The sequence below is a fragment of the Aplysia californica genome, unplaced genomic scaffold, assembly GCF_000002075.1.
Source record: "Aplysia californica isolate F4 #8 unplaced genomic scaffold, AplCal3.0 scaffold00265, whole genome shotgun sequence".
In the NCBI taxonomy this organism is placed as follows: domain Eukaryota; kingdom Metazoa; phylum Mollusca; class Gastropoda; order Aplysiida; family Aplysiidae; genus Aplysia; species Aplysia californica.
Window position 1 is genome coordinate 593,312 of NW_004797535.1, and position 25,957 is coordinate 619,268.

The 25,957-nt window shown below is 37.5% G+C and overlaps 1 protein-coding gene across 2 annotated transcripts; it reads right to left on the reverse strand.

Annotated features, from left to right (window-relative positions):
- Positions 1–5,205: 5,205 nt before the first annotated feature.
- Positions 5,206–25,956, reverse strand: LOC101863351 (N-acetylgalactosaminyltransferase 7). 2 transcript variants are annotated; one of them, XM_005100927.3, is made up of 13 exons: positions 25,783–25,956; positions 22,472–22,626; positions 21,954–22,155; positions 20,203–20,341; positions 19,656–19,822; positions 18,088–18,295; positions 17,462–17,635; positions 16,581–16,698; positions 15,974–16,102; positions 15,076–15,297; positions 11,711–11,812; positions 6,689–6,814; positions 5,206–5,436 (listed from the first exon to the last, which is right to left on the reverse strand). In XM_005100927.3, the coding sequence occupies exons 2-13, from the start codon at positions 22,616–22,618 to the stop codon at positions 5,296–5,298; spliced, it is 1,875 nt and encodes a 624-aa protein (XP_005100984.1). In that variant the 5' UTR covers positions 22,619–22,626; positions 25,783–25,956; the 3' UTR covers positions 5,206–5,295. The 2 variants fall into 2 exon arrangements, with proteins under 2 accessions (XP_005100984.1, XP_005100983.1); XM_005100926.3 differs by lacking the exon at positions 11,711–11,812 and adding an exon at positions 12,820–12,924.
- Between the last annotated feature and the right edge of the window lies 1 nt (position 25,957).

Sequence of the window (25,957 nt, forward strand, 5' to 3'; positions counted from 1 at the left end):
TCATCAAAAGCAAGACAAATAAACAAGCTTTCAATAACTCAAGAGTGCCCAAATACTAAAGAGTGCCTGATTTCACAATGTTGTAACACATATATGTCCACTTGAAAATAAGAGGAAAGAAAAGTGTTTAAAAAGTACACAGACAAAAGATACCTCTAACAATAAAATATAGACTCCGCTAAAATATAAGTCAGTAAAAGTGATCTTTTGAAGAAACCATGCAAGAAGCAACACTAACAACTGCCAAAAAAAAAGAAAGCAAGAAATCCCATTAAAAAAGCAAGGTACAGATATGGTAGTTTGATACATATAAAACAACTTGTCAAACTATAGATGTCATTGGTCCTCTGTCTCACATTTCTCTCTTTAACACATTTGCACTTCAAGTATAGTCCAATTTTTTTTTTTCAGTTTGTAGTGTATAATATTCATTAATGTGCACACCACAGAATACAAACTACATGAATAATTACTTATAGCAGACAGATACTGAACTTTATCTTTCTTTAATGCTCAAACCAACAGATTTTCAATTTCATCAAAATACCCCGATCAGCTGCTTTCCTTTTAACTGAGCATAAGTACTTTTGTATCAACTAAGTAACAGATTGAGCAAGTAGTAAGTACACAGCAAACTGAGGCCACAGAACCCAAACTGACCAACAAATACACACAACATGTGTAAACAGGTACTACATTGACAAGCTGAAACAAACTCACAGCTAATTCTCATCTTTGTATCTTCCAATTTTTTCATCTCCTCTGTTTCAAGGTACCAGTACTTACTGGATCTACACTACAAACAAATGTGACGCTTTGTGCTCGACACAGAGAAAAACTACCAGAAAAGCCCCTTTGTCAGGGTGACACTGTCAGGGGCTATTTCCAATATAAATAAACATCATATGTGAGGTATCGTGGTGAAATCAAGCGTTCGTCAAAATAAGGAAATCGAAGCAAAAGGCATTTTCCCAAACAGTTTGGCAATTTTTATCTAAATTTTGGTTTTTTGGCTAAACACCTTTTACGTTCATTTGAAGACACATTTCCATATAAATTTTTACTGAAAACCTTTCCTTCAATCGCAAATTTCTTGACCACTATTCAAGACAAATAGATCTTTTTCTAAAATCAAAAGCAAGGGAAATCAACAACCTATAAGATGATACCAACAACTCCATATGCCCCAAAATTGACGAGTGCCTCATTCCACTGCGTCGTGCAGTGTACAAACGAGACAATAGCCATGTTAATCAAAAAAGGAAACAAGACTACAAACAATCTAAAATAAAGACAACAGTAAAACATGTCAGGTTTAAAATCCATCACCACCACTTTCAGGGCAGGAAATTTCAGTTTCCAGCACAAAAAAAAAAAATGTAAAAAAAAAAAAAGACATATGTGCGGGGCTACCGTGGTGAAATCAGTCACTCATCAAAATAATGAAATCGAAGAAACAGACATTTTTCTGCCCATTGAGCAATCATTAACAGATTTTCTTTTTTGGGCTCAATATCGTTCATGTCTGTTTAAATACACATCACTGTGTGGATTTTACTGAAAAACATTGATCAGAGATACACACACAAAAGAAGAAAATTTAGTTTCCAGGGAAATTTACTTGGAAGTTACCAAACTTAAGCAGCCATTTTCTTACTAATTTTACCTCCAACAGCAAGCGACCTCAATCTGCTTCAGTTGCAAATATTTCAATCTCTATTCAAGATAGATCGATATTTTTTTTCATCAAACACAAGGCAAGCGAACAGGCTTTAAGATGATACCAATAATTCCTTATGCCCAAGAATTGACGAGCCCCTGACTCCACCACGCTATGACACATATAATGTATGGAGACATACACATGTATATACAAAAACTACCCTTCAATTAACATGGTCTCTTTTGTTTCATAAAACTATTTCACCTGCCTCAATTCAGAACATCACTTAACACTTCGCAGTCACGCAGCCAGCAGTACAAAATACCCCATCTGGTCACTGAGCCTGGAGAGCGACTACAACGGGAACTGCCCCAGGTGACCGGAATGGCTATTTTTCACAGGCGCATTATTGCGAAAAGTGATTGCAAAGTAGTAAGTTAAATGAAAGCATAGTAAACAAAAAAAAAAGCTTCATCCAATTTTTGACAAAATTCTAAAACTGATAGTATATTGCTACAGAACAAAGATGATGTTCCCACATTCTTCTGTGCTAATAACTCTGTCATTAAGAGATCTAGACACCCCCCTCCCCCCCTAAAAATAACTGTTTCCCAGAATCATAAAAAAAACTATGAGTTTCAAAACAAATTTGTTAGTTCAACTGAAACTTTCAGAAGACATTACAAAGACAAATCTCATACCATGAAAAGAAAGAAGTAATCTTCCTAGCCAGGAGGGAAAAGAAGAGGAGGGAAGAATGTATAAAAATGAGCTCCCACTCATACAACACCACCTGAAGTGATGCGGAATTCATAAACATCTTGTCAGTATCATGTTCAGGTCGATATGCCATTCATTTGGAGCAAAAACAGCAAGAAAGAAGAATGCATTAGTCATAGAAAGGAGGCAAAACAAAATTGATGTGATATATGACCTTCCAGGATGGAATGGAATGTGAAGTTAAGTAGCTGGACAACGCATAGTAGCAACCTTTGATACTAACTCTAATATCAAACAAAGATAACAAATTAAACGTTGGTAAAAGCATAAAGAACAAAATGTTGACAAAATCATAAGGTAAAACAAACAACAAATCTACTCATAGAAAAACCCTTCTAAAACAGCTGTGTGCATCCCATCACATTAGTAGATAAGAATGATTCAACCTGTTTTCTTTACCAAATGGTTGCACCTATTACATTTTTAAAAATGACCTACCGTACCTCTGTTTACATTACTGGAAAAGAAATATAAACAATCTTGACAAAAGGCGAGATAAATGTCTCATAAAAGTAAGCACGGGGACTATGAGAATAGGTACACAAGAGAACAAACTATAAACAACCCTTTTATTATTATAATCCTCTGCAACTTCTTCAGAGACAAGGCCTTCGTTTTTGTATACAATATTCTCAATATTTACTTGTTCCAAAACAAAAGGGACTAAAAACTGTCATTTCCCCTCTGATATAGATTACAAGCAATAACAGACTTCTATATAAATGCTCTTTTTTGTTTATTATAGAGTCTATCCACCCACACCTCAGAAATGGGTTTTGTCATGTATTGCTCAATAACCAGAAAAGCAAGTAAAATAACACAAAAAGTTCTCCTATGAACACCAGGCATTTCTTTGTTTAAACCCTAAGGTGTTCTCAACTCTTTCAACTGTTGCCCCCCCACCACCCCTCAAAAAAACAACAACAAAAAAACATAATAAGAAAATACTGATTCTGAACAGTTTTTCTTTCTTACACAATGAATGAAAGCCAATTTCCCCCTTCTCTCATGAGATAACTTTCTTTGTACGAGAGTGTGTGGAAACCAAAGTCGATAGCATTTTAACTGAAATTTGATGTTGTACTCAGAAATAGAGCTCAAACTAGAGCTCAAACAAAAGAAATTGAGTCTATTTTTGACTAGAGCTCTAAAAGCCTGAAGTAGAAAGACAGAGAAGACCCATTTGATATGAATTAAACTGTAATATCATAATTCGAAATTTTAAAGAAAATCAGGACAGCAAAACAAAGAAAAAAACAGAAACTTACGGTATATAATGAGCCTATTGTGCATTTCTTCTCAAATCAGAAAAAATAAAATCCACTGGACAAAAGAAATGTATGAACCTCAGACAATCACATGGAAGGGCAGACATGAAGGTACATTTAATACTTACAGTACCGTTGGCGACTAAATGCCATAATGTAGTATGCGCTCACTACCACGCAACCAGGCACACTAAACATAATTAAATGACGAATGGACACACTGAACTGGGGTTAATACCAAAGGAAGTCACTCTATAACGATAGCTTAATGGTTGATGAACCTCTATGAATTTTTAGTGTGTTTCTTAGGTTACCAAGGTTTTTTAAAATCAAAAACCATTCTACCGTGGCTTCAGCGTTCTAATCTGGTGCGGTACCTGAGGATTTTTCACTATATGAGCCTTCGGTACTGTAAGTGTTAAAGGTCCAAAGTCACAATTCGTGTAAGCTTTGAACACTCCCACCTTTCCCTTTTACATAACATCATGACTAGAACCCAAGAGCTGTTATGAACAGGAAGACACTTCTCCTACTCAAATAATGTTTATATTTAGGAGAAGACACTGACTAGTAAACCCATTGCTTGGTGGACTGAGTTTATCTCTAGCATTTAAATCAATTTCTTTGGTGACTGCAACCCCTGTCTCGAGTGAGGTCATGTGATTTCATAAAAATGTAAACCCTGTGTTATTGACAATAACGTACAAGAAATAATACTTTTTCTTGCTATCTCAGACTACATTCATGGTACATTTTGCACTACAAGCAAGCATATTATAATTTGCAATTGAATTAACAGAAGAATAATAAAAGTGCTCTCACATGCGGTAAGTGCTATAGAAACTACAAAAAAACCTACACTAAAAACAATAATAATGTATGTTTAAAAAATCACAGCTTTAAAAACGGCAAATAAAAGACGGAATCCAACAATCATCACACATTTTTAGACAAACAAGTAGCCATTTTTCTGGCAGAAAGAGCATAATTCCTCAAGAAATAACACACTTATTGGCAAGTAATCGGGGGGAAGGGGGTATCCTTCAATCTCAAAAGGACTGGGACTGTCGATAGAGGATTCTTCCCCCACCATTGTTTCGCTCCACCAATAAATTTTTCCAGTCCCATCGAACTGACCACCATCAAAGAATACCACGAACATGTATACATGCATAAACATTCACTGACACACATAACCTTAATACTCACACACAGGAGACCTGTTCACACCAGCAAAATTTCACTTGAAAACCACACCCTTCACTCCAACAACAGAATCACATGTGTGACAGATTCCCAGCTGTGTTAGAGGCCAGCTAACATATTACTGCAACCCTCCCCAAGACCACATTCCTACACACAATACTCTTTCCATAAACCTCGCATGTATCCAAAATCCTTCCCAACTACGGTACTCAGTGCAATTAAAAATCTCATGCTCACCACATTCTTTCCTGTCTCAGTATCATCAACCCCCCCCCCCCCCCCCCCACTCCATCCCAAAATAAAAATACCCCCCCAAAACGCATCCCGTAAACACAGTATTTCTCATCTCAATATCTCCCATGATAAAGCTCCTCCTCTTTATCTTTTCCAAGGGTAGATCTCATTGATCTCCCACTGCTGCGACTCGTTGTCCGTGTCACACGGCTGTAGGTGGAGCTTGTCATCTTTGGATGTCCCAATGCACTTGTTCAGGTGTGTGTGCTTGATCTGACCAAAAGCCTGAATAGAGAGATGGACAATAAGAAGAGGAGCTTTAGACTAAAGACAGCTCCTTAGGAGGATTTCTGATAAAAAAGCACTTTTTTATATTCAAAATAATACACATATTCCTTAGATCTGGTGTTCATTTGTGAGAAGATAAAAACCTAAAAAAAAACTAGGAAGTTTGCTAACATAATCTCATTACCATTAAAAAGTGAATCTTGCCTATGATAAGAAGAAAAAGATTGCACATAAAAATATAGAAAGGAAACAAAACATGAAATTTTACCTCATTGGCCTAGAAAAATCAATTGTGTAAAAAAAGAAGCCACATAATGTCACTAGTAATAAGCAGTTAGTCATAACAGACACCTCTGCAAGAGTGTAGACTATTCTAGCAAAAGAAAAAAAAAAAACTAACTTAAAGCATATATGACTAGCGAGACTGCCTACATTTATAAAAGCTGAAGAATATGTAAATATAGACAAATTAGAGAACAAGTATCTGTTCACATGAAACGCCCTAAAACAGATCAATATCAACTTTTGCTTCTTTTCAAAGTTAACACCCGACCAGACACAAGTTGCGCCATTTTGACAGTTGGGTACTGAGCAGGGAGTTTTTTGCAGGTAAAGTAAAGTGAAGTTGTTCCCGCATCCGAACCGGTCATTAGAGATTGCCTTGTTCGTGAGACAACTTCCTGGGTCTTTGGCATATTGTGGTAGGGTGGCCAATTCCTTTCCACGCCGCCTTTACTTCCCCAACTCGAAGTCAGGTACCCATTACTGCTGGATGGGTAGGAGGAGGCGAAAAAAATCTGTGTCCAAACCGAGGCTCAAACCCCGACTTTCTGCTTCAGAGACGAGCGCACTAACCGCTCTGCCACCGCATCCTCTTTTTTCAGGTAAATAAGGCATATTTAAATTCCACATGTTGAATAATTCACCAGTGGCTCCTATAGATGAAAACTCAAATTTTAGCAAAGAGAAAATTAACAGGAGCTAAGCAATATGTGAAGCACGCTGACAAAATGAGTTACTTCTCGGATTTAAGCCTTAAAGCAATAGATACATCAGGCTTAGAGGTGAAGTTTTTACAATTTATAAGTATGAAATAATATAAGACAGGTTATAACTTAAAGAATATGGCATCAATAGAAAATCTACAAATTTGACCCGAACTTCGATTTTTGGCCAATGTCTCCATTTGTGGATTGCGAGAAGAAACTCATTTTGTCAGCTCGCCTCACATATCCATTTGTGCACTTACTTTGTCAAACTCCCACGGCCCCTCGGGCTGGGTATCACACACGTGAATGTGGAGTGTGTCCCGGTTCTGCTCCATGATGCAACGCTCTCCGAGACCCAGCTGGCCCTTGGTGTTGATGCGGAACAACTGTGAACGTAGGGAGGTGGGCCGGGAAGGGGGATGGGGGGTGGGGGGGGGGGGGGAGCATGGGAGCATTGGGGGAGGGGGGGGAAGAGGTGAAAGGAGAGGGAACTTGTTAGACTAATCAGGGTGAAAGAGTTGCGTTTTAATATAAAAAACAGAATAACTTGCTATCGTAGGAGAAAGAACAAGTATGTCCAAAGTAAGTATACAAGCACAGAAATATCAGACATTTTGGAAGAAGATCCAATCTAGGGGGGCAAAGAGGCCAAATCCGATTTCTAAAAAAAATAAAAGAGATATTAGGGATGCTTCAGTATAGAGCATAATTGCAACATCTACTCGTTGTACAAGCTTTTTTTTTTTTTGGATTTGACCCTGATGCCTTACAGTATTAATATACAATAATCAACAAATAATGCATACCAAATATCTATACAAGACATGCATGAAAAAAACAACTAATTATATGTATCCTCATACATCAATTCTGCCGTCATTTTAAAAAATACAGAATATGCAGTTTTTACAATTTTACAGGAGGGCCAAACAATCTGACTATTGTTACCGAGAAAACAAACTCTTTACAAATATCCCAAGTCAGTATTTTAAAGAATACAATTTTGATAACTTCTTTATTATCTTTACAGCAGATGTTATTTTATTGGTAAATACATTCAGGTTTTGAGAAAGACTTGGCTCTTGTCTCTTTCTGCAGCTGTTCTACTGCTACTCCTAGGCTCCTTCTTACTGCTGTCTTTCAGCCACACCCATGATCTTGTGAAAGGAAAGATCTTACACCTAGCCTTTTTGGTTAATGGTGAAAAATCTCAGAGGTCCCATGAGCAATCTGAACATGTTAAAGATCCCTTGGTGGTCCTAAAATGGATAAAAGTAGGCTTCAGCCGCCACCAAGGCAAAATTAAAAATTCTCACCAAACTGTAAATGTGTCCCGCGCGCTCATATGACCTTAAACACTTACCAAAACATTTCCCAAAGAGGTTATAAATAGCACTATTTATAACCTCTATAATGTCTTCTGTAAGATTGTAAAACCTGCATATACTGTATAACGATAGTCTCTTATCTTTGTCAACAAAACAGACATCCTGCTCCTTATTAGAGGCTCTACAGGCACATCCACAAACTGGTTTCACACAACTCTGACATACTTCTGTTTAAGGAAGTTTTAAGGCACTAGCAACACAATGAGGTCATATATTTAACATACTTCACAACTAGACTGTTTAGGTTGAAATCATGACAATCGTCGACCTTGAGAAAACTGAAGAAGTATTTCCTTACCAAAGAAAAATAAAATACTATGAAAACTGTTACCTTATTGTTAAAAACAGCAGAAACTCGAGATCAGCCACAAGACACAAAATGCATTGGAAAATACAGAAAGTAACTAATTAGGAGACATATGGATAAGCCACACATTTCTTTGTGTTTGTGACTTTTATCTAAACTTTTTTCGAAAGACAAAAGTGAATTTAGTTGGATGATCAGGATTTCAATTGTCATAGTTGATGATTGAAAGACAAAGGCAATCAAGTTTGAATACTGAGCATCACTTTGGAATCCAAAAAGGCAAAGAATACCACAAAAAATCCTGAAGAGAGCACCTGCAAAGGAGGGACAACAGGCAACTTGAGTTGGAGCACAGAGAAGCCGCCCATCGATGCAATAATGGTCATTTAAAGCATGGAAAAAGCAGGATGTACAGACAGAAATAACAGAGGAAAAGAAAAGAAGAGGGACCTAACAGTGGTGCCTTCCAATGACCCGCTTTAGGAGCAAAGACCAAAAGCAATCCAGGAGACAACCTGAGAAAGAAAGAACAAGGTACAAAGACAAAGAACTGAGCATTACTCTCAACACATACAACAGTTGTAAAGGAAAAAATAGAGAGAAACAGCTCTAGCACTATGAGCATAGTCAGACATCAGATGATAAATGAGTAAATGAATGAGAAAATAAATAAGATAACGGCAAAACAACTGCAAGAATAACCATGTCCTGCTAAAAACACTGAGCCGACACAAGTATGTCCACTACAAAAAAGAGAAGCTAGTTTATTGGCTAATTTGGCCATAATCATTAACCCCCCCCCCAAAAAAAATAATTTTTTAAATATTTTTTTTAAATATAAAAAATTGGTAAGACATGCCAAGGAAACAAGTCTTAAGTCTACAGAGAGAGATCATAAAAAAAAGAAAGCACTTGATGAGGAGAATATCAAGTGTACCCTGTACCTATCTAATAGCTAAAAGATAACAGCTCAATGCCCACTAACATGCTATATTTCCACAAAATATTTTTGTTTCTCCTCATTGCAAAGCTTTGTGTTATCATGCCTTAACATGAAATAACTTGGCATGCTAGTACAGAGTTAATGTGAAAAGGAAATTATCATTCCAAACCCAAAAAACTCAAGCTTACGTTCTGACACTGACGTTTACCATAGATAAGCTATACTTAAAATAAAGGAGCTGTATGAATTAACAGACCAGAGAAAATCAATGAAAGATTAAAGTAAATATTTGTACATGCACGGCTACTCCCCCCCCCCCCCCCCCCCCCCCCCCCGTCCTCTCCTCCCTCTCCCCAGCTGGCAAAAGCGACAAATTAGTAGCAACTTGGATTAGTGGCTGTGAAAATAACAGCTAGGCTGGCTATTTCCCTAATGCTTCATGCTGTAGAATATAATACTGATTTTGTGTACCCTCCACTAGCCATAAGTCATGCAGTAAAATAAGTATATAAAGTAAAAAAGTATAATGACTTTGGAACCTATATGTAAATGGGGTGGGGATGTGGGGCACTTGCCAACATACACATTGATACAGAAGGTTACAGTGTGGAGTGAAGGGAGAGAAAATTACAAACAAGATGACAAAGAGAACAACATAGAAGAACAAGAAAGAGTATGTCATAAAACCAATAATAAAGAGGAAAAATCAGCTTGAATAAGAATACACGTAAAACCACAGAGAACTGGAACTTTGTATGAACAGTATTGGAGACTCAGAACACATGCTATACCAGCTTGCAACAGCATGTCACACCTTTTCCATACTATATCTTCACATACAACCATCATTCCAGAACTAATGGCAAAACTCTGCCAGACCCAGAAACTAGAGCAGCATTGAACAAGGCATAGTCAGAGCAGAAATAAGCAGTATTCTTAAGACCTCGAGGCACTCCCATTGTTTCTGTCATTGAAACAAGCAATAGCTTCAGGCAGATGAAGCAAGAGTCATAAACAACGTGTCCGCTCGGACACAAAGCTCAGGAAATACCAAAGAGCAGGATAGGCATTCATTTCAATTTCAAGAATAACAAATATATAATTATGTAGTATCTTATCAACACACATAGGCTCAAATTGAATCGGATATCTCGGGGGCAGGGGGGGAGGTAATATAAACAAAGAAAAACCCAAGTGTGAATTTGGAAGGAGATGTAAATTCTGGTCAGTTTGATAGAAATAGAAGAGAAAATTTTGGATAATATCTAACCAAAGAGGAGAAACTAGTTTCAGTTTACACAAATCAAAATTAATGGACTGGTACAGAAACTGAATGGGTTTGAGAATGAAGGGAAGAAATTAAACAAATGTTGAAATAAGTATTTTAGAAAATTAAAGAAAACTGAAAAATCCTAAACCCAATTTTTTATTGTCTTGCAAAAGGTAAAATGTCACTTCTGGGACAAATTGTCAATCCTTTTTGTCATATTGTGCGTCAAGATGCACATCAACTCAGAAGGTAAATAGGAAACATAGGATACAGCCATACTTCAAAGATGAAAAAATACAGTGGAAACCTGATATAACAGGGAAGGTGGAAATAGAGAAAATGTCCTGTTATATCCGATCCCTATTAAATCAGGAATGCAAGGAAAATAAGCATTTGTGGACTAATCCAGCTGTAGTTATTCATGGGTAGTTTCCTTTGCCACGAGTACCAACAACAGGGGTTTTGGCACCAACTATATCCTTGCCTCCTTAAACCACATCAGAAGAGCTTGGTCCACAGCATCTGCATCGGGTAGTCTCATCTTCTTTCGATCCAGAGCAAACTTTCCATTAGGGTATGCTGCCACTATCTTCTCTCTATCCTTGATATGGGTGTGAATCGACCTTTGTAGAATGTCGAACTGACGACAAATCTCTGCCAGTGGAGCTTGCTTTTTGTCAACAGCCTGGATTATTTCGGGTTTTTTTTGTCAGTTGAAAGACATTTTCTCTTGCGCTTGACTTCGTAGGTGACAGTAGACACATTACGTGTGCGTGTTGCTAGGTTTCGGGCTAGATCGAGGTCTGCAGAACACTGCAGCCCTCTCTCGCTTCAGACGTTGCATGTGCTTGCAGTGGCATGGCTTGCAGTGGCATGGCTTGCATGGGCTTGCTCCATCACTGCTTTACCCTCTCTCTCTCTCTCTCTCTCTCTCTTACTTTTTACACATTGTTAGCGAGCCTTTGTCCCTGCTATAACCGGTTGGGCTCCGATGGGGCCCTGTTATTGCCGATAACTTTTAATAGAGACAAAGAGTAGTAAAAATCGGGTTTAAAAAATCCCTGTTATTACCGGATCCCTGTTATTACCGGGCCTGTTATATATGGTTTCCACTGTAAAATTCTCAGCTAAGGCAATAATATATGTACAACTCACCTTTACATTTCATTTCAAACATGAACAAAGAACTCAAATGGATGTTTGAGCTCAAGGGTACTTTAAAGGAAATACAGGAAAGGGGTTTTATATGGGACAATATCCTACAAAAAAAAAGGTGGAGGGGAGTAGATGAGAACCAGCTTCCCATGAGCTGTGCATTGCAGAGAACCAAGAAGTCCATGACAGAAGCAAAGAGAGAATAAATCGTAAATATACCTGAAAGAGATGGTGCGCACATCTGGCAATCCTAACCGGAGTGCCCACTTTGAGGGAACCCATCCAGCACTTACCCCTATGCAATCGGTATCGGGACTTAACCTGAGTGTGCAACAGTGGATCATAAAAGTTAATTCATCTGCACAATTAAACTGTACACAGAAAAAAAAAACCCAGTGTCACTGAACACATAACCAGCTCTGGAAAAGACCAATTGAACCAAGTAGAACTAAGTCAGCCCACAGGAGAAGATCTGAAATTTCATAATCTGAAGAGAAATCAAAATATTTTTTCACAGCATAGCTTCAAAATGTATGATCTCATGTCATCAGGCTTGGTGGATTTTTCTCTTCCTTTCAACAAAACTGTTCAAATGTAAGAAAAGAAACTTCATTTTCAGAAAGATAAATAAAGAAGTCTTTTCTTTTCATTTTCTTTCATGAAAACTTGAAAAAAAAAAGGTATATCTAAAGGGCCTCCAAAGCTGGTTACAGTGCAGAAACATGTGGCCACATAGAGGAACACAATGAATGCGACTTATACTTTACCCACTACCAGCTAAGACATGAAAAGGGTAATCGAGTCTGCAAATTGGGAAATAAATCATGGATCACATGACTGATTTTTTGCCTCTTAATATCCACATCATCTACTGATCAAAATAAAGATTAAAATTATTTTGTTGACAATGAAACCCAGAAGGTCAAGAAGCAGCTCAGATATCAAATGCTGCATAATGTTCACACACAAAAAAAAACTGAGCATACTACAAATAAAGCACTCCCGATAGGATTTGACATGGGAGTAAAGACCAATTTTTGCAGAATCGATACCAGCTTCTAGTCTCATTTCCAAAGGTACCATACCCCAAAAATACAAGTTTTACCTGCTGGCAGGTAGGACTCAGTAGGTCACATTCAATGCATAACAACAGGAAAGGAGCATTGCCAAATAAGTCCAGAAAGAAAGCATTATCAGTTGGAAGTAACAAAATAAAAGCTTCCTAGAACAGAAAGTCACTTTTGTTACTTCAACCCTCGGAGTTTGTGTCCTCCTTAAAGGACTATTCGGTAATGCTCCAACAAAGAATTACCGACTTTTTGCCTTACCTGATTACCACCTTGCCCATGACAAAAGAACACCCCAATGGGTCCTCCATTCACCGACTGACCAATTGTGTCCCAGCACTTACGGTCACTGCCTTTGTGGCGAATCTAAAAAGCATGGCTCAATGAAGACAAATATTGCACAGGAAAAGAACAGAAAAAATGCATTAAAAAAAAAAAGTTAACAAAATTATGCACTGTAGTCCCTCCAAATTACGACTTCTTTTTTTAACACGGCGTCACTTTCGCCTGATTCTGTTACTTTTAGTTAGTGTGACTCAGCAGCCCACCGGAGCTCCCCAGCTCGGGGTCATGGGGTTAATGAGCCCAGAAGCGACTTTGCCGGTGTCGGTCAGGAAGTTCGCATTTTTGACTACGTTTAAAACGATATAACTTCTTCCTCATCCCACATAGCAAACCATTACAAGGATGTATTAAAAGCTCAATGTCTTGAGATTAATTCTGCGTTAGAATGGTTAATTTCTGTGCCTCAGTTTTTGTTCTAGACAAGTGTTTGTAGAGTACCCAATTTGTCCTTTTTAGTTACAAACTTATGAATAAATGATTGTTAATTTTAAAAAGGCACGACAGATCTCTCCAAAATCTGCGTTAAACTGACTATGAATATCATGTCTTTTACAATGAGAAATCTTAAATCTGCGCGAGTAGTAATAGTCAAGTTGTAAGAGAAGAAAGACACACATCTGCATTTTTAAACTAAAGACGATCAGCGTTAGCTCTTATTTTATTATTAAACAAGAGAAAGTTACTCTGCGTTTGTTCATGAATCATGCTGTGTCTGTGGCAGCCTGCATTCAACTAAAAAGATATAATATAGAATCTAAGCGATTAAAAAAAGCACAAAACCGTGTAAATACATGGGTAGAGATAAACTTCTTGTATGGAATAAAAATAATGACAGCTAACACATCATTCATTTTTAGTTTTTGTGTCGGAAATATGCGCAGACACAATTATGAAGGTAAAGAAATCAGTCACATTGTCAGTTATTGCAAATGGTCATAGAAACGAAAAATAAAGCTGGAAAAGTCTGGTGCTGATTCAGTGTCCCTGGAAAGCTAGAAATTATTCTTATAATCCAATTACGAGAAGTCATCCCTATTATTCAGTCAACTTACAAAACCTAGACTTAGCGTTTTAAGAAAAGTAAGGAATTTCTGGAGTGTAACAGATACTGTTCGTGTATTAGATCTACATTGAAGATGTATTCTAGCACTAAAATCGATTTGTACTTTTCATAGAGAAACTTCACGGTACCTTTTATAAACTTTCGAGAAAATATGCGAATATTCACGATTATATTAGACACATAAAGTTGTATTTGGAGGAATTACTTCATAGCGAATTGTGTGCCCGATGGATAAAGTTGCAAAATTACAGCTTTCTATTATATGCGCAGATGCCATCTTTTCTGAGTATCTGCACAAATGTTATGTCGTTCATGTTCCAAAAGTTCAACAGATTTTGACGAGGCCTTTTTTTTATATTGATTTTCTTTTCGTTCATGTTAGTAAAAAAAAAAATTACAATTTAGCATTGCCGACTCCAGCGCGTCTTAACGAAATAACCAGACAAGTTACAACGTCAGTTCTTTTTTTAGTCTCAAGAGCAGAAATGCGTGCTTTGGGTGCACTAAATGAGAATTACCATAAATACAAGGATACACTTTAAATTGTACGTTGAAATGTACCAAAAATTAAGTCGGTACAGACAGAGCGTCGACAGGGAGCTGACCCCCGTGACCCCGACGTGATAAGGTGCCCGGCGGGGAACCCCTTGCGGCAACTAAAATTCCCCTGAAGGACAATCTTCATGAGAACTGACCTAACTGTACAGTAAGCAAAGAAGCAGGCACTGCTCCAACACAGATGATCAGGGGTCTCAAACTTACAGATTATCGACGAAAACAAACCCGAAGCACAAGACTGGATCACTGAAGGGAAGTCTTAAAAAATAAGAAAGTCTCAAATTGGAGGGACCACTGTACATCTAAACATCTAATGAGTACTTATATGTCAGCAGTGTGTGATTGATTGGTACTGCATGGATTGTACAATCTTAAAAAGTAATTGTTTTAGGTCACCTCAATATATTTGTGTCTTACGATCAAGCAGAATTTAAGAAAGCAGTGTGCAAATCAATAACTTTATAAACACAGTACTTATTCTTTTTTAACGAAACTAATATACACTCCACTCAAAGTTAAATAAAGAGAAATTTTCCTTCTTAAATTCTTACCTCACCCCACGCAACATTTGGTGGCAATGCTGGAAACTTATCATACACATCATAGGCAACATTTTCCATAAACCAACGGAAACTCTTGCAATTTTTCTCCTTTTTGATTCTCAGCTGCTCGCTGACATCTCCAAATGGTGCTCCCCTCAGCCATGGTTCTCGGGCATAGAAATATTCCTTGAACTCATCCTCCATCCACACTTCCACAACACGTAAATAGTTCTAGGGTAAAAAAGGAAAAAATAGAACTGGAGGTCAGTGTGATGTAGTGGTCAAGATACTAGCCTCATGGTCAGGACGTCAAAGGTTCAAATACCTCAGAATTACATTGATGGATTGAACTGGTAATTTTCATGGCTCTACTTCTGGCTCCTAAATAATCCAATTACATTAAAACCCTTATCATTGTCCAAGAAAAAAAAAATAATCATAATCACTGATTTATCTCCACATACATCATTCAGGAAAAAAAAAAACTACAACTATGGCAACAAAAGTCATAGGTTACATGGACAGTTCTGTAGAACTAAAACTGTGTTACTGCCTTACTGCCAGTGCACACTGATATTTCAGGGACAAATATTATCATCATGACCTTCTGACTTCCACCATACCTTGACAGATCTCAGAAAAAACATGACTGACAGAACACCATAATTTCAGATTCTATAAACGATTGTGCTACCTCCCACTGCATGAAGTACTTAATCAATGAGTCGAAAAATGCTGTTGAGGATTGTTCTTTACTTACGAAATTTTTTTTAAAAATATGTGCGCAAAAACTCATTACAAATCAATTCTCATAGGAAGACAATTATCTAACATAAGTGGATTTTTTGGTGTTGGTGTTTTTGTTGAAAACATTTAACATTCACACTGCTCACGAAAAGCATCTTACAGCATAGGAATGTGGTACTTTGGGTTCCTTCATCCTTTTCTTGGGTGCCCCACCAATGCGAGGTCCTCTATAGATGTGGCCAACTCGGGAGCACGGCACCCACTCAGAACTACCACCACACATCCAAACCTGAGCAACAACAAAGAAATATTAAGTAACTGAATGAAAAAAAAACAACAACTGCAGAAACAACCCCTTAGAAGAATACATTGAAGCATCATTCATTTATAAATCCAAACCTCAATCAAATCAAAGAAATATTAGGTGACTGAATGGAAAAAATAACTGTAGAAATAACCCCCACCCCCAAAAAACAACACATTAAAGCATCATTCATTGACAAAACTTTCATTGTCAACATAGCAAATTTCTATTTTAAAAAGTCAAATAGCACGCATAAGGTCCCTCCAACAGAATACCTGGTAGTGTGCATAGGCTGTGGATTATATCACATCCAGCCAGCCAAGTAAACAAGAAAAGATACAACCTCACAACAAAACACACACCTACTTCTCTACTTCATCTTACTGAAAGGTTTCTCGGGACAAAGAAATAAATAAACATTTAAAAGCATCTCATGGAAAACTAGTAAAATGCTCATTCTCACCTTGAAAGCAAGTTCATAGTTTTCTCCTCCCCAGATCTTGAGGCCAGGGTCATAACCTCCTAGCTCAAAGAAGTAATTCCGATCCATTGCCAAGAGTCCACCAGCGTGAGTGGGTGAGCTTCAAAAATAAAAGAAAAATTCAACCGATAATCAATTCACAACCTGTTGATTGTGCAGCCGACATAAATGGTAAAAAAGTGGGTGAATACAACACAAGAACACCAACCAACCAATGGTTTGAGAAAGGAGGAGCATCTATAATAAGAAGTCCTATTTCCATGTATGCAGTAGGCATATTTTGCCATTCAACTTCACACATGATCTGCAAAAGAAATCTACACCACACAAAACAAATGTAAATCCATAGTTCTCATTGAACTCTATAATAAAGAGAAGAGATATTCCGCAACAGTGCTAGCATTAAGACTTTAGAGAGTGGGCATTCTCAGCTCAGCATGTTCCTCCAGAAGCATGTTACTCTAAAAGGTGTTTGGTTAACATGGCAAAACTATGAAAACTTTTTCTGCAACTTAAAGTAACGGAATAGTTCACAGTAAATGTATAGTTTAACCAAGATTTTGTATCAAAATATCGGAAGTTTCAGAGAGTGTATTGAACAAACAAGTAATGGTAGCAGCCGCCTCAGATCTGTAAGAGGACAGAAAGACATAGTTATGGTAGCTCCAAAACCATACACGTGTAAATCTGCATAATATAAAAATCTTAAGTCATGCTCTTTCAAATTAAATTTGTGCATTTCCTTTCCGGTTAACGTTTTCAATTTAACAGAAACACAAACATAATTTAGCAGTAAAGGTTATATTTTGTAATGCTAGGGCAAGAGTGTAAATATCCATTCAGTATATATTCTTTTTACTTACGCATAAGGTTCACTTGGATGGTCCCTTTTGTCAAGAACTTTCTGAGGAACGAGTCCCTCTTTGTACAGAAACCCCCACTCAAAAATTCCCCGATGGTGATGATGATCATACACAGGATAGTAGGCCATTGTATCCCAATTGATACCATCTACTATAGGTACTGCCAGAATCGTTCTGGTGATAAGAAAGAGGAAAACATTACATTAGTATCAAGATGTATACAGAAAAGGGAGAGATAGAGATGGGTAGATAGAGAAAAAAAAATGAGAGAGAGGTGTCAAGGCTAATTAGAATAAAATAAGGGAGAGAGAGAGAGGAGAGAGAGAGAGAGAGAGAGAGAGAGAGAGAGAGAGAGAGAGAGAGAGAGAAAGAGAGAGAGAGAGAAAGAGAGAAAGGGGCTGTGAACAGCATCATATCAAATGAAGCAATTAATTGGTCAACCCAACAGTAAAATTGATGAAGTTACCACAAAAAAAGTTGTTTTCATTTTTTTCTAAACTATAAATGAGAAAAAAAACTTACAGCAGATAATCTTCTCGATACAACAAAGTCAGTATTATGCTAATAACTATAGGCCACTCGTCTTGTGGTGTCCTACAAGAAAAGCAATAGAAAAAAAGACATACCTGTCGTGTCTGATACGGGTAAGCAAAGGTGGTAGCCAATTTTTATTACATTCACAGTGAGCATCAAGGAATACTATGACATCTCCACTGGAGTGCTCTGCTCCTTTTGTACGAGCTGTGATCAAGCCGAGACGCTCAGAGTTCCTGAAAATCTTGACGAGTCCATTGAACTGCTTGATGTAGTTCTCTAACTTGTCCTTCAAAAAATCTAGAAAATGATTTTACAAATATATACATTAAAGTATAACAAGAAAAATATGAAAGTACCACCACATATACATTCTAAATACTTCACCGCCAATCTCATCCAACTTCTTTCACTAGCATTAAAGCTTTTATATGAAATATTAACATCATGTTTCCTGAGACCAGACAAGAGGCTTTTTTTTACCAATGAAAGAATTTGACCATACATCAAACATTTTTCGGCACTTCAGTGGTGCAGAAGTCTCAGCCTAAGATCCCACTGCTTACAAACCCAGTTCGTTTAAGATCCAGCTGTTTTAAGGAAACAGAATTTTTACTACACAAAAGTCACCCCTAAGACCCCGCTCTCATTCTCCCTGAAGGGCTACATTCCGTTAAGATCCCGCATTTGAGATCCTGATTTACGGAACAAAACATGGGCGGGCATAGCCAATCAATGGAAAGTGAAAATTTGCGATTACTGAACTACCCATAGCAAGACAGATCAACGACTCTCATGAATGGGATCACACATGCCTTGTAAGTCACAATGAAGAGGAACAATGTTTGTCCCAGACAGGATCACACCAAAGTGTGAACTCACAGATGCATATGTTTTCTCCAAACATCGCACTGACATCTGAGCTCTCCACCTAAATTTACATCACATGCTGGGTGGGTAGGGCCTACAATTTCCCTCCTGGAGGGATCACATCGAACTGTGAACTCTTCACTGACCATTGCAGCAGTTGTCTCTCCTCCCAAAAGTACAAGGCAGACTGAATTTTAATTGATGTGTTCTAGAGTAGGCTCTGGTGTGGTCACAACGAAATAATGCGTAACGACAAAGGTAGGGCAACTTGGTGAGAAATGGTAAGCAATAAATTATAGACAGGTAAAGGGGAGGGGCAACAGGACAAGCGTAGATCTTGAGACTCACGAAAGGATAATAAGTGAAAATGGAAAGCCTCAATCCACTGATTCGTCATCGAGGTTGACCACTCTTTGCTCGCCATTAGTTATAAACCTACACAGGGGTCATGTCAGTTCATTTTAGAGTGAAAGGAGACCATTTTACCGGTTATGGGCCTTACCATGGGTCATTGAAGATTCTTCCAAAGGTAGGTCGACTAAGATCCCATTCGCCTGAGATCATTTTCCTTGCTCTCAAGCATCGGGACCTAAGGTAGAGACTACTATCTTTCAACGGAAATGCATTACCGTTGCCTCACATTACCAAACTGTATGACAGATTGAGTCAACTTCTTTCCAAAGCTAAAAAAGAAAAAATATTCTACCTGCAAATATCAGAATATATTCTCTCTTCATGAAAAACATACTTCTTTACACGGTAAAAATAATTTGTGGGGAAAAAAGTTTACCATAATCACTGCCATCATCAATGAGAACAACTTCTTTAAGAAGTTTTGGAGGGCTGGTGTTGATGACGCTATGCACAGTCCTTACAAGGGTGGACCAGCCTTCGTTGAAGAACACCAGGATCACACTTGCTGTTGGTAAATCTTCAGGATAGTGCCAATATTTACATCTGTAATAAAAAAAAGAAATGGAATTTCAGAGTAAGATAAAACAACAACATGAAAAAGCAAGCTATTTTTTGGACACCGTAGTAGAGATAGGCAGGTACCGCATTATAGTATTCGATAGTGAGTCTTTTTCTAAGTATCAGGACTCAGGAGTGTTAAAGTACCAAGTACTAACTTTCTCTCCTCATAACCTCAAAATATCGTTTCTCCCATATTATATAACAGAATAGTACATTTCATGATAAGGAACCAACTTCAAAGACATTTTACTTGTTTTTGTCACATTTGCTTCTTCTGTTAAAGTTTACTATGATAATTATTTTTACAGCTTCTTGTGGTTTCTTTAATTTCCTACATATCTTATCAAACAAAAATTACTCACTCCGGCATCCTCGTATCTGGTACTGTCCGATTCATGGCGACTTTTTCACTAGCCACCATATTGAAACCATACTCCTTTGTTTCTCGATCAGCATCGTCCTTTTCATCAAGACTGACAACTACTGGTTTGCCTTCTTCTCCTGTACAAAATTCATTTAAAAAGCTATCCATCAAAATCAAATTGACACTGAGAGAATTTCCTTACCCACGAGTCTAAGCTGCAAAATCAATTTCAACCTAACCGTATTAAAAATGTCATTGTGCTGATGTATAGGTTGTTAACTATTCGTGCAGTAAATATGGCATGTGCCATGCTGACGAAACTGGTGCCCGAGAGATTAGTAAACACAGCATATGGTGTGCTCACACCTAACATACTAGTAGTCTAATTTAGAGTAACATGTATTTTTTTTTTCATAAGAATTTTATGGCACTTGCAATACAATAAGGTCATATAAGTGCTGAAGATTAGAGGGGTTACAAGGGAGTAACAAAGACAAAAAAAGAGGGAGGGGAGATAAAGATGAAAGATATTTGATAGGAAAAGAGGAGCAAACCACACCAGAGCACCCGCCAACCACCCACCGTGAGGTTAAAGTAGGAGAACCACATCATAAGTTATTCCAAGAGAGTTCTGCTTCTATTTTGCACACAATTTGTGAACATAATCCATGTCACGTTCAAATGAACCTAGATCTAAATTCTGATGTTCAGTTTTTCTAATTTCAAGTCAAACAAAACGAATGCATGACTGCTCCTAGAACTATTGGACATCAATCTGATACATATAATTATCATTTTCCCTACAAAATATAACAACAAAAAGACTGAGACGATGTGATAAACCTTCATATTGCTGAAGAGATAAAAATAATATTGTTAGCAAAGATCCACTTTAACGAACTGATTTAAACATTGTCTCTAAAAACGAAGCAGCCAGGTGACTTGTTGATCCACCTAAATTTAATAAAACAAAGTTGTTACAGCCACTCATAGGAGAACCGAGGGTAAAAACAGACCTGACAATTAATTTTTGTAATTACATTTTTTAAAAATTATATTCATTTGCGGGCATTTGTTCGATACATTCTTATGTTTGGATGTGTGCTATTGTCTTTTTATATGAATGTTTTAGTAACATGACCAGTGTCTCATAAAGAAATGGCAAATTAATCTGCCACATAAGGGAAGTTCTGCAGTGAAACTGTCAATTGCCCAAAGATTTATAATATGAGTCACAGCGTAGTGGAATCAGGCACTTATCAAAAAAGGAAATCAAAGAAAATGACATTCTTCCACACGTTGGGCAATTTATTCAATTTTTTAATTCAATTTTTGGATCAACACCTTTATATATATATATATAATATATCTATTTAAAAACAAGATTCTGTGTGGGTTTTATTGAAAAACACTGATGAAAGGCACAAATAATGTAATTTAGCAGCATCCAAGGACACTCAAGCTTTGAAAATCACCCAACTGGCAGCTATTTTAAAAATAATTTTACCTCTGACACAAGTCGATCCCTAACTCCATCAATCACAAAAATATCTCAACTTCTATTAAAAATAAATGGGTATTTTTTAAATAAAACACAAGATAAATGAACAGTCTTACTGACAATATCAATATCTCCATATGACCAAACATTGACGAGCGTCTGATTGCATTTCGTAGTGACACATGTGACAGAAATTACGTAGGTATCCAATATATATATTAACAATAACACCTCAATTGTAAACCTACCTGGCCCATACTGTTTCACATCTCGTGGCTCGTAGTTGCCAATAACTCCTTTCTTAAAAACAGCTGCAGGACCCAACTGTTTCTCTGGAAATGGCTCATCATCCTTTGTATTCTCTCTCTTTATGGGAGCTCGTAAAAAGTTTTCTGCAAATTTGATCGGGTTCAATGCATTCCACTGCTTGTTTGGTGGTGGAAGAGCATCCTAAAAGGAAACACAATATTACTGTCAGAAGTCAATATAACAGTTATTAACACAGTATTTTCTTTCTCTGAAATAAACCTCAGTATAAAAAAAATGTCTGTTTCCAATACACTTATAAATTCTTCATAATTTAAGAGGATAGAAAATGAGAGACATTTTAGAAACTTCAGGAAAGAAATTAAATGTTAAAATATCTATGACATGGTCAAAGTGTTTGTCAAATGAAATGGTATTCAAAGAGAATGATATAACTAAAAGAAAGGGAAAAAATAGATCAGGAACTTAGATTACAATTATTTTTAAAATTAAAACTTACTGAAAGCTTTTCAAAGTTGCTGCTGGAATACGATTTTTGAGGAGGTGACTGGAGCATCTTCATCAAAATCAAAATGATGCTGAAGAAAATGCCAACACCAATGGCAAGTCTGACGATCTGCTTTGCTTTGAGCTGAACCACCCGCATGGTAAAAGCTGAAGAAGACACAACATAGTATTGTATAAACAATCAAGACACACTAATAGTCCATATGGATAAATATTACACTACAGTTATACACACACAGCAAAACTGGATGATCAATTTCTTCTCTTCTCTTGAAAACAAAATGTTCTTTTTTTTTTAACCCAGGGGAAGGGGGGGGGGGGGATACTCATGCCCTGCTCCTCTTCTTTGAGTATCTATCCACAACACTTTAATAACGATGCATGTCAGGATGTTATTTCTGCTCAATGAGAAACAAACTTATATTTTTATCGTATCATACTTATTGGATAAGATGTACTACTAAGCTTTTTCATAGCAAGCCCCATCACCTTTCTTTGTGGATTTTTCAAGGCCTTTTATAATACACTTATAACTAACCATAGATCTATTTCAAAACAGAACAAATTTATAATTTTCTTTTAAAATCTAATTTTCATCAGCATTCAATTCTTAGACTTGGACCTAGATCTACAGTGTGCAACAATCTACCAACAGAGTAATTACAAACAAACTATCTGCTGATTACATTAATAGTTTATAAATAAGACTTGGTTTTAATTAAACAAAGTGGATATTCAGACTCAAACTCCATTACTGTAGAAGGATTGTTGCTTGTCTAACACTATCAGAATATGTATTGTTTTGTCCTGATTTCATTTGAACATGTAAAAAAAAATAAAGTGTATACTGTCGGAAAAGCTTTTCCTTTCGACCACTTTTACTTTGAATGACTGATTTTAGTTCTCTTTGAAAGGGTTTTAACTTTTCTTTAATTTCTATTTGGAATTCCAACTGATCAATGACTTTGTCTTTCTCGTCAAATAAAATGGGTGTAGACTACCTATTGATAGTAATCCTTCGTTGTTCCAAAACTTTGACTTTCAATTTTTTTTTCACTCTTTGAGCTCAGACTGCCCTTTTCCTTTTTGCGCATGTCGGGCAGCTTTTCAGATTTTGCAACTGTTGTTCACTTTTGACGTCATTAATACTTTTCATAATTTGGGTCGAAAAATTTGGCCAGATCATAAAAAACGAATTGCCAGTCCGCTTCACATCCGGTACACCCGGTGATCGCACACGCGCATTGGAGTTTGTGTCCAAAGAGCCACGGGAGGCTATTCAGACTCGAGTCCGAATAGCTGCACAGCCTTAAAATTAATTATTTAATAGCAAGTGGCTATTCTCTGGTGTCACGCCAGTCAACAGATCGATGGCTATTCTCTGGCGTCATGTATAGTTCCACATGTCACTTCTCCACAGATTTCCATCTCCCATGTCAGCATGTTATGGCACTACACAAACACTCAGGGTCGGTATATCTTCAGCTAATGCGATTCACCATAGGCTGCCTTTATTCTGCCTCCTGGGGTGCCAATAATCTGGTCATTATAAATTCTGCCTCCCTGCCCCCCGTATGCCAATAATCCGGTCATTAAACCCCCATCCCCCGGGTGCCGGATTTAGGTTCCCTGATGATAAGCGGAAAGGGAGAACGGAATTTATTACTTTTTTAAAAAAATTTGGGGGGGGGGTTGTATAGATCTAGATCTATATATTTAAGTTGGCGGCGGAGGGGACGAGGGCTGTGTTGTGTTGTTTGTTATTTTTTTTCAAATATAGATCTAGATCTAGCTCTACATTTTATTCTTTAATTCAGTTCATAATTTATTTATAAATGTATTCGTTAGTTGTTATAATATTTTTACTCTTCAGTTGTCTATGGTGGAAAACGCACCTGAGGGCAAAATGGCACTTTCTGTATTCTGAACAGTTTTCCTCTGAAATGGGATAACTGTGTGAATATCGTTAGTTGCTGTCCAGGGACAGCAACATTTCTGTGAGTTTTTACATTTGTGAAAGTTGAGGTTTTGTGAAGTTCCTGGACCCATGGAATGACGACAGACAATGTTTACTTGAAAACAGAATACATGATGAAAAAAGATCTAGAATCTAACTAGATCTAGATCTAGACACAAAAAAAGACGCAAGCTGAGCAATCGGTTCGTAGCCTACAGTCAAAACAGTTGACTTGTTGAGTTGTGTAGAGTTGTAAGAGAGTAAGGCGTAAGGTGTAACTGTAATGATCTTGTCTACTAGTACTAGATCTAGGAAGTGGCTATTCTAACCCGGGGTGAGAATAGAAATACGATCGACCTCTCACTCCGGGTGAGACTTGCCACCGTAGGCTATTCTCACCCAGTGTGAAACAAGACCTGTTTTTCCTAATTTCGGAATACTTTCTATCGATGTGGATGATCAAATGGATAAAGGCAAAGAAAAGATTACGTTATAGTTATAGCACAAAAGTAAGCTAATTTTATCGACTACAAAGATGCTATGGCTATTTCACTTTTCGAATCGAGCCGAACTACGGGGGTCGCCATTTTGTTTTGCCCGGAAGTTCTCGCAAGATCTACTCCTCCCCTCTTCTCTCTCTCTATCTCTTTCTGAATACTGTCTATCGGTGTGGACGATCAAATTGACTAAAACAAAGTTAAAAAATGATGTTAAAACACAAAAGTAAGTTAATTTGGTCGTCTACAAAGATGCTACAGCTATTTAACTTTTCGAATCAAGCAGAACTACGCGGGTCGCCATTTTGTTTTGCCCGGAAGTTCTCGCGCTACTCCTCTCTCTCTCTCTCTTTCTCTCTCCACTGACAGACAAAATTGTACGCTTTTAGACAGTAGGCTACAGTTGTAATGGAACGTTTGTTCACAGCACAGAATTCTACAATTTTTCTGTTATCACAGTGTAGAATTCTGTGGTTTAGGGTGAACGTAAAATTTGTTGGCCTAGATCTAGGCTATAATGGTGAACGCGCACCGGGTGAGAATAGCCAAAAGTCTCAAAAGCCTCGCCTGCACTATTCTCATCCCGGGTGAGAATAGAGGTGGCCACTAGATCTAGATCTACTACTGACTCAGACTGACAGTAGAGTTGTCACTAGACTGTTGTATCTAAAGAGTCACAGCACAGCACGGATGAAATATTAAGAAATGCACGTTACAAAATGAAGTAAACAGAATGAGAAGGCTACAGCCAGACAAGCAGTCATCATCATAGTAAACGCGCTAGGCTAGCTCCAAAAAAACTGCCTTGATAGTCTAGATCTAGACTCTAATGCCTGTTCCAGGGCTCACCTCACTTCAGTAGGGCGTATGTGACCGTTGAACAGTCAAGTAGACTGCTTTTTTGTCTTCAAAGAACAAGTAATTGTCCTGCTGCGAAGCTACCAGGTCAATCAGTCTCCTTTACAACATGTTTGGGGTTCACCATTTAGCACTGCAGTGTAGTGTTGGCAAGTTATTTGAGATG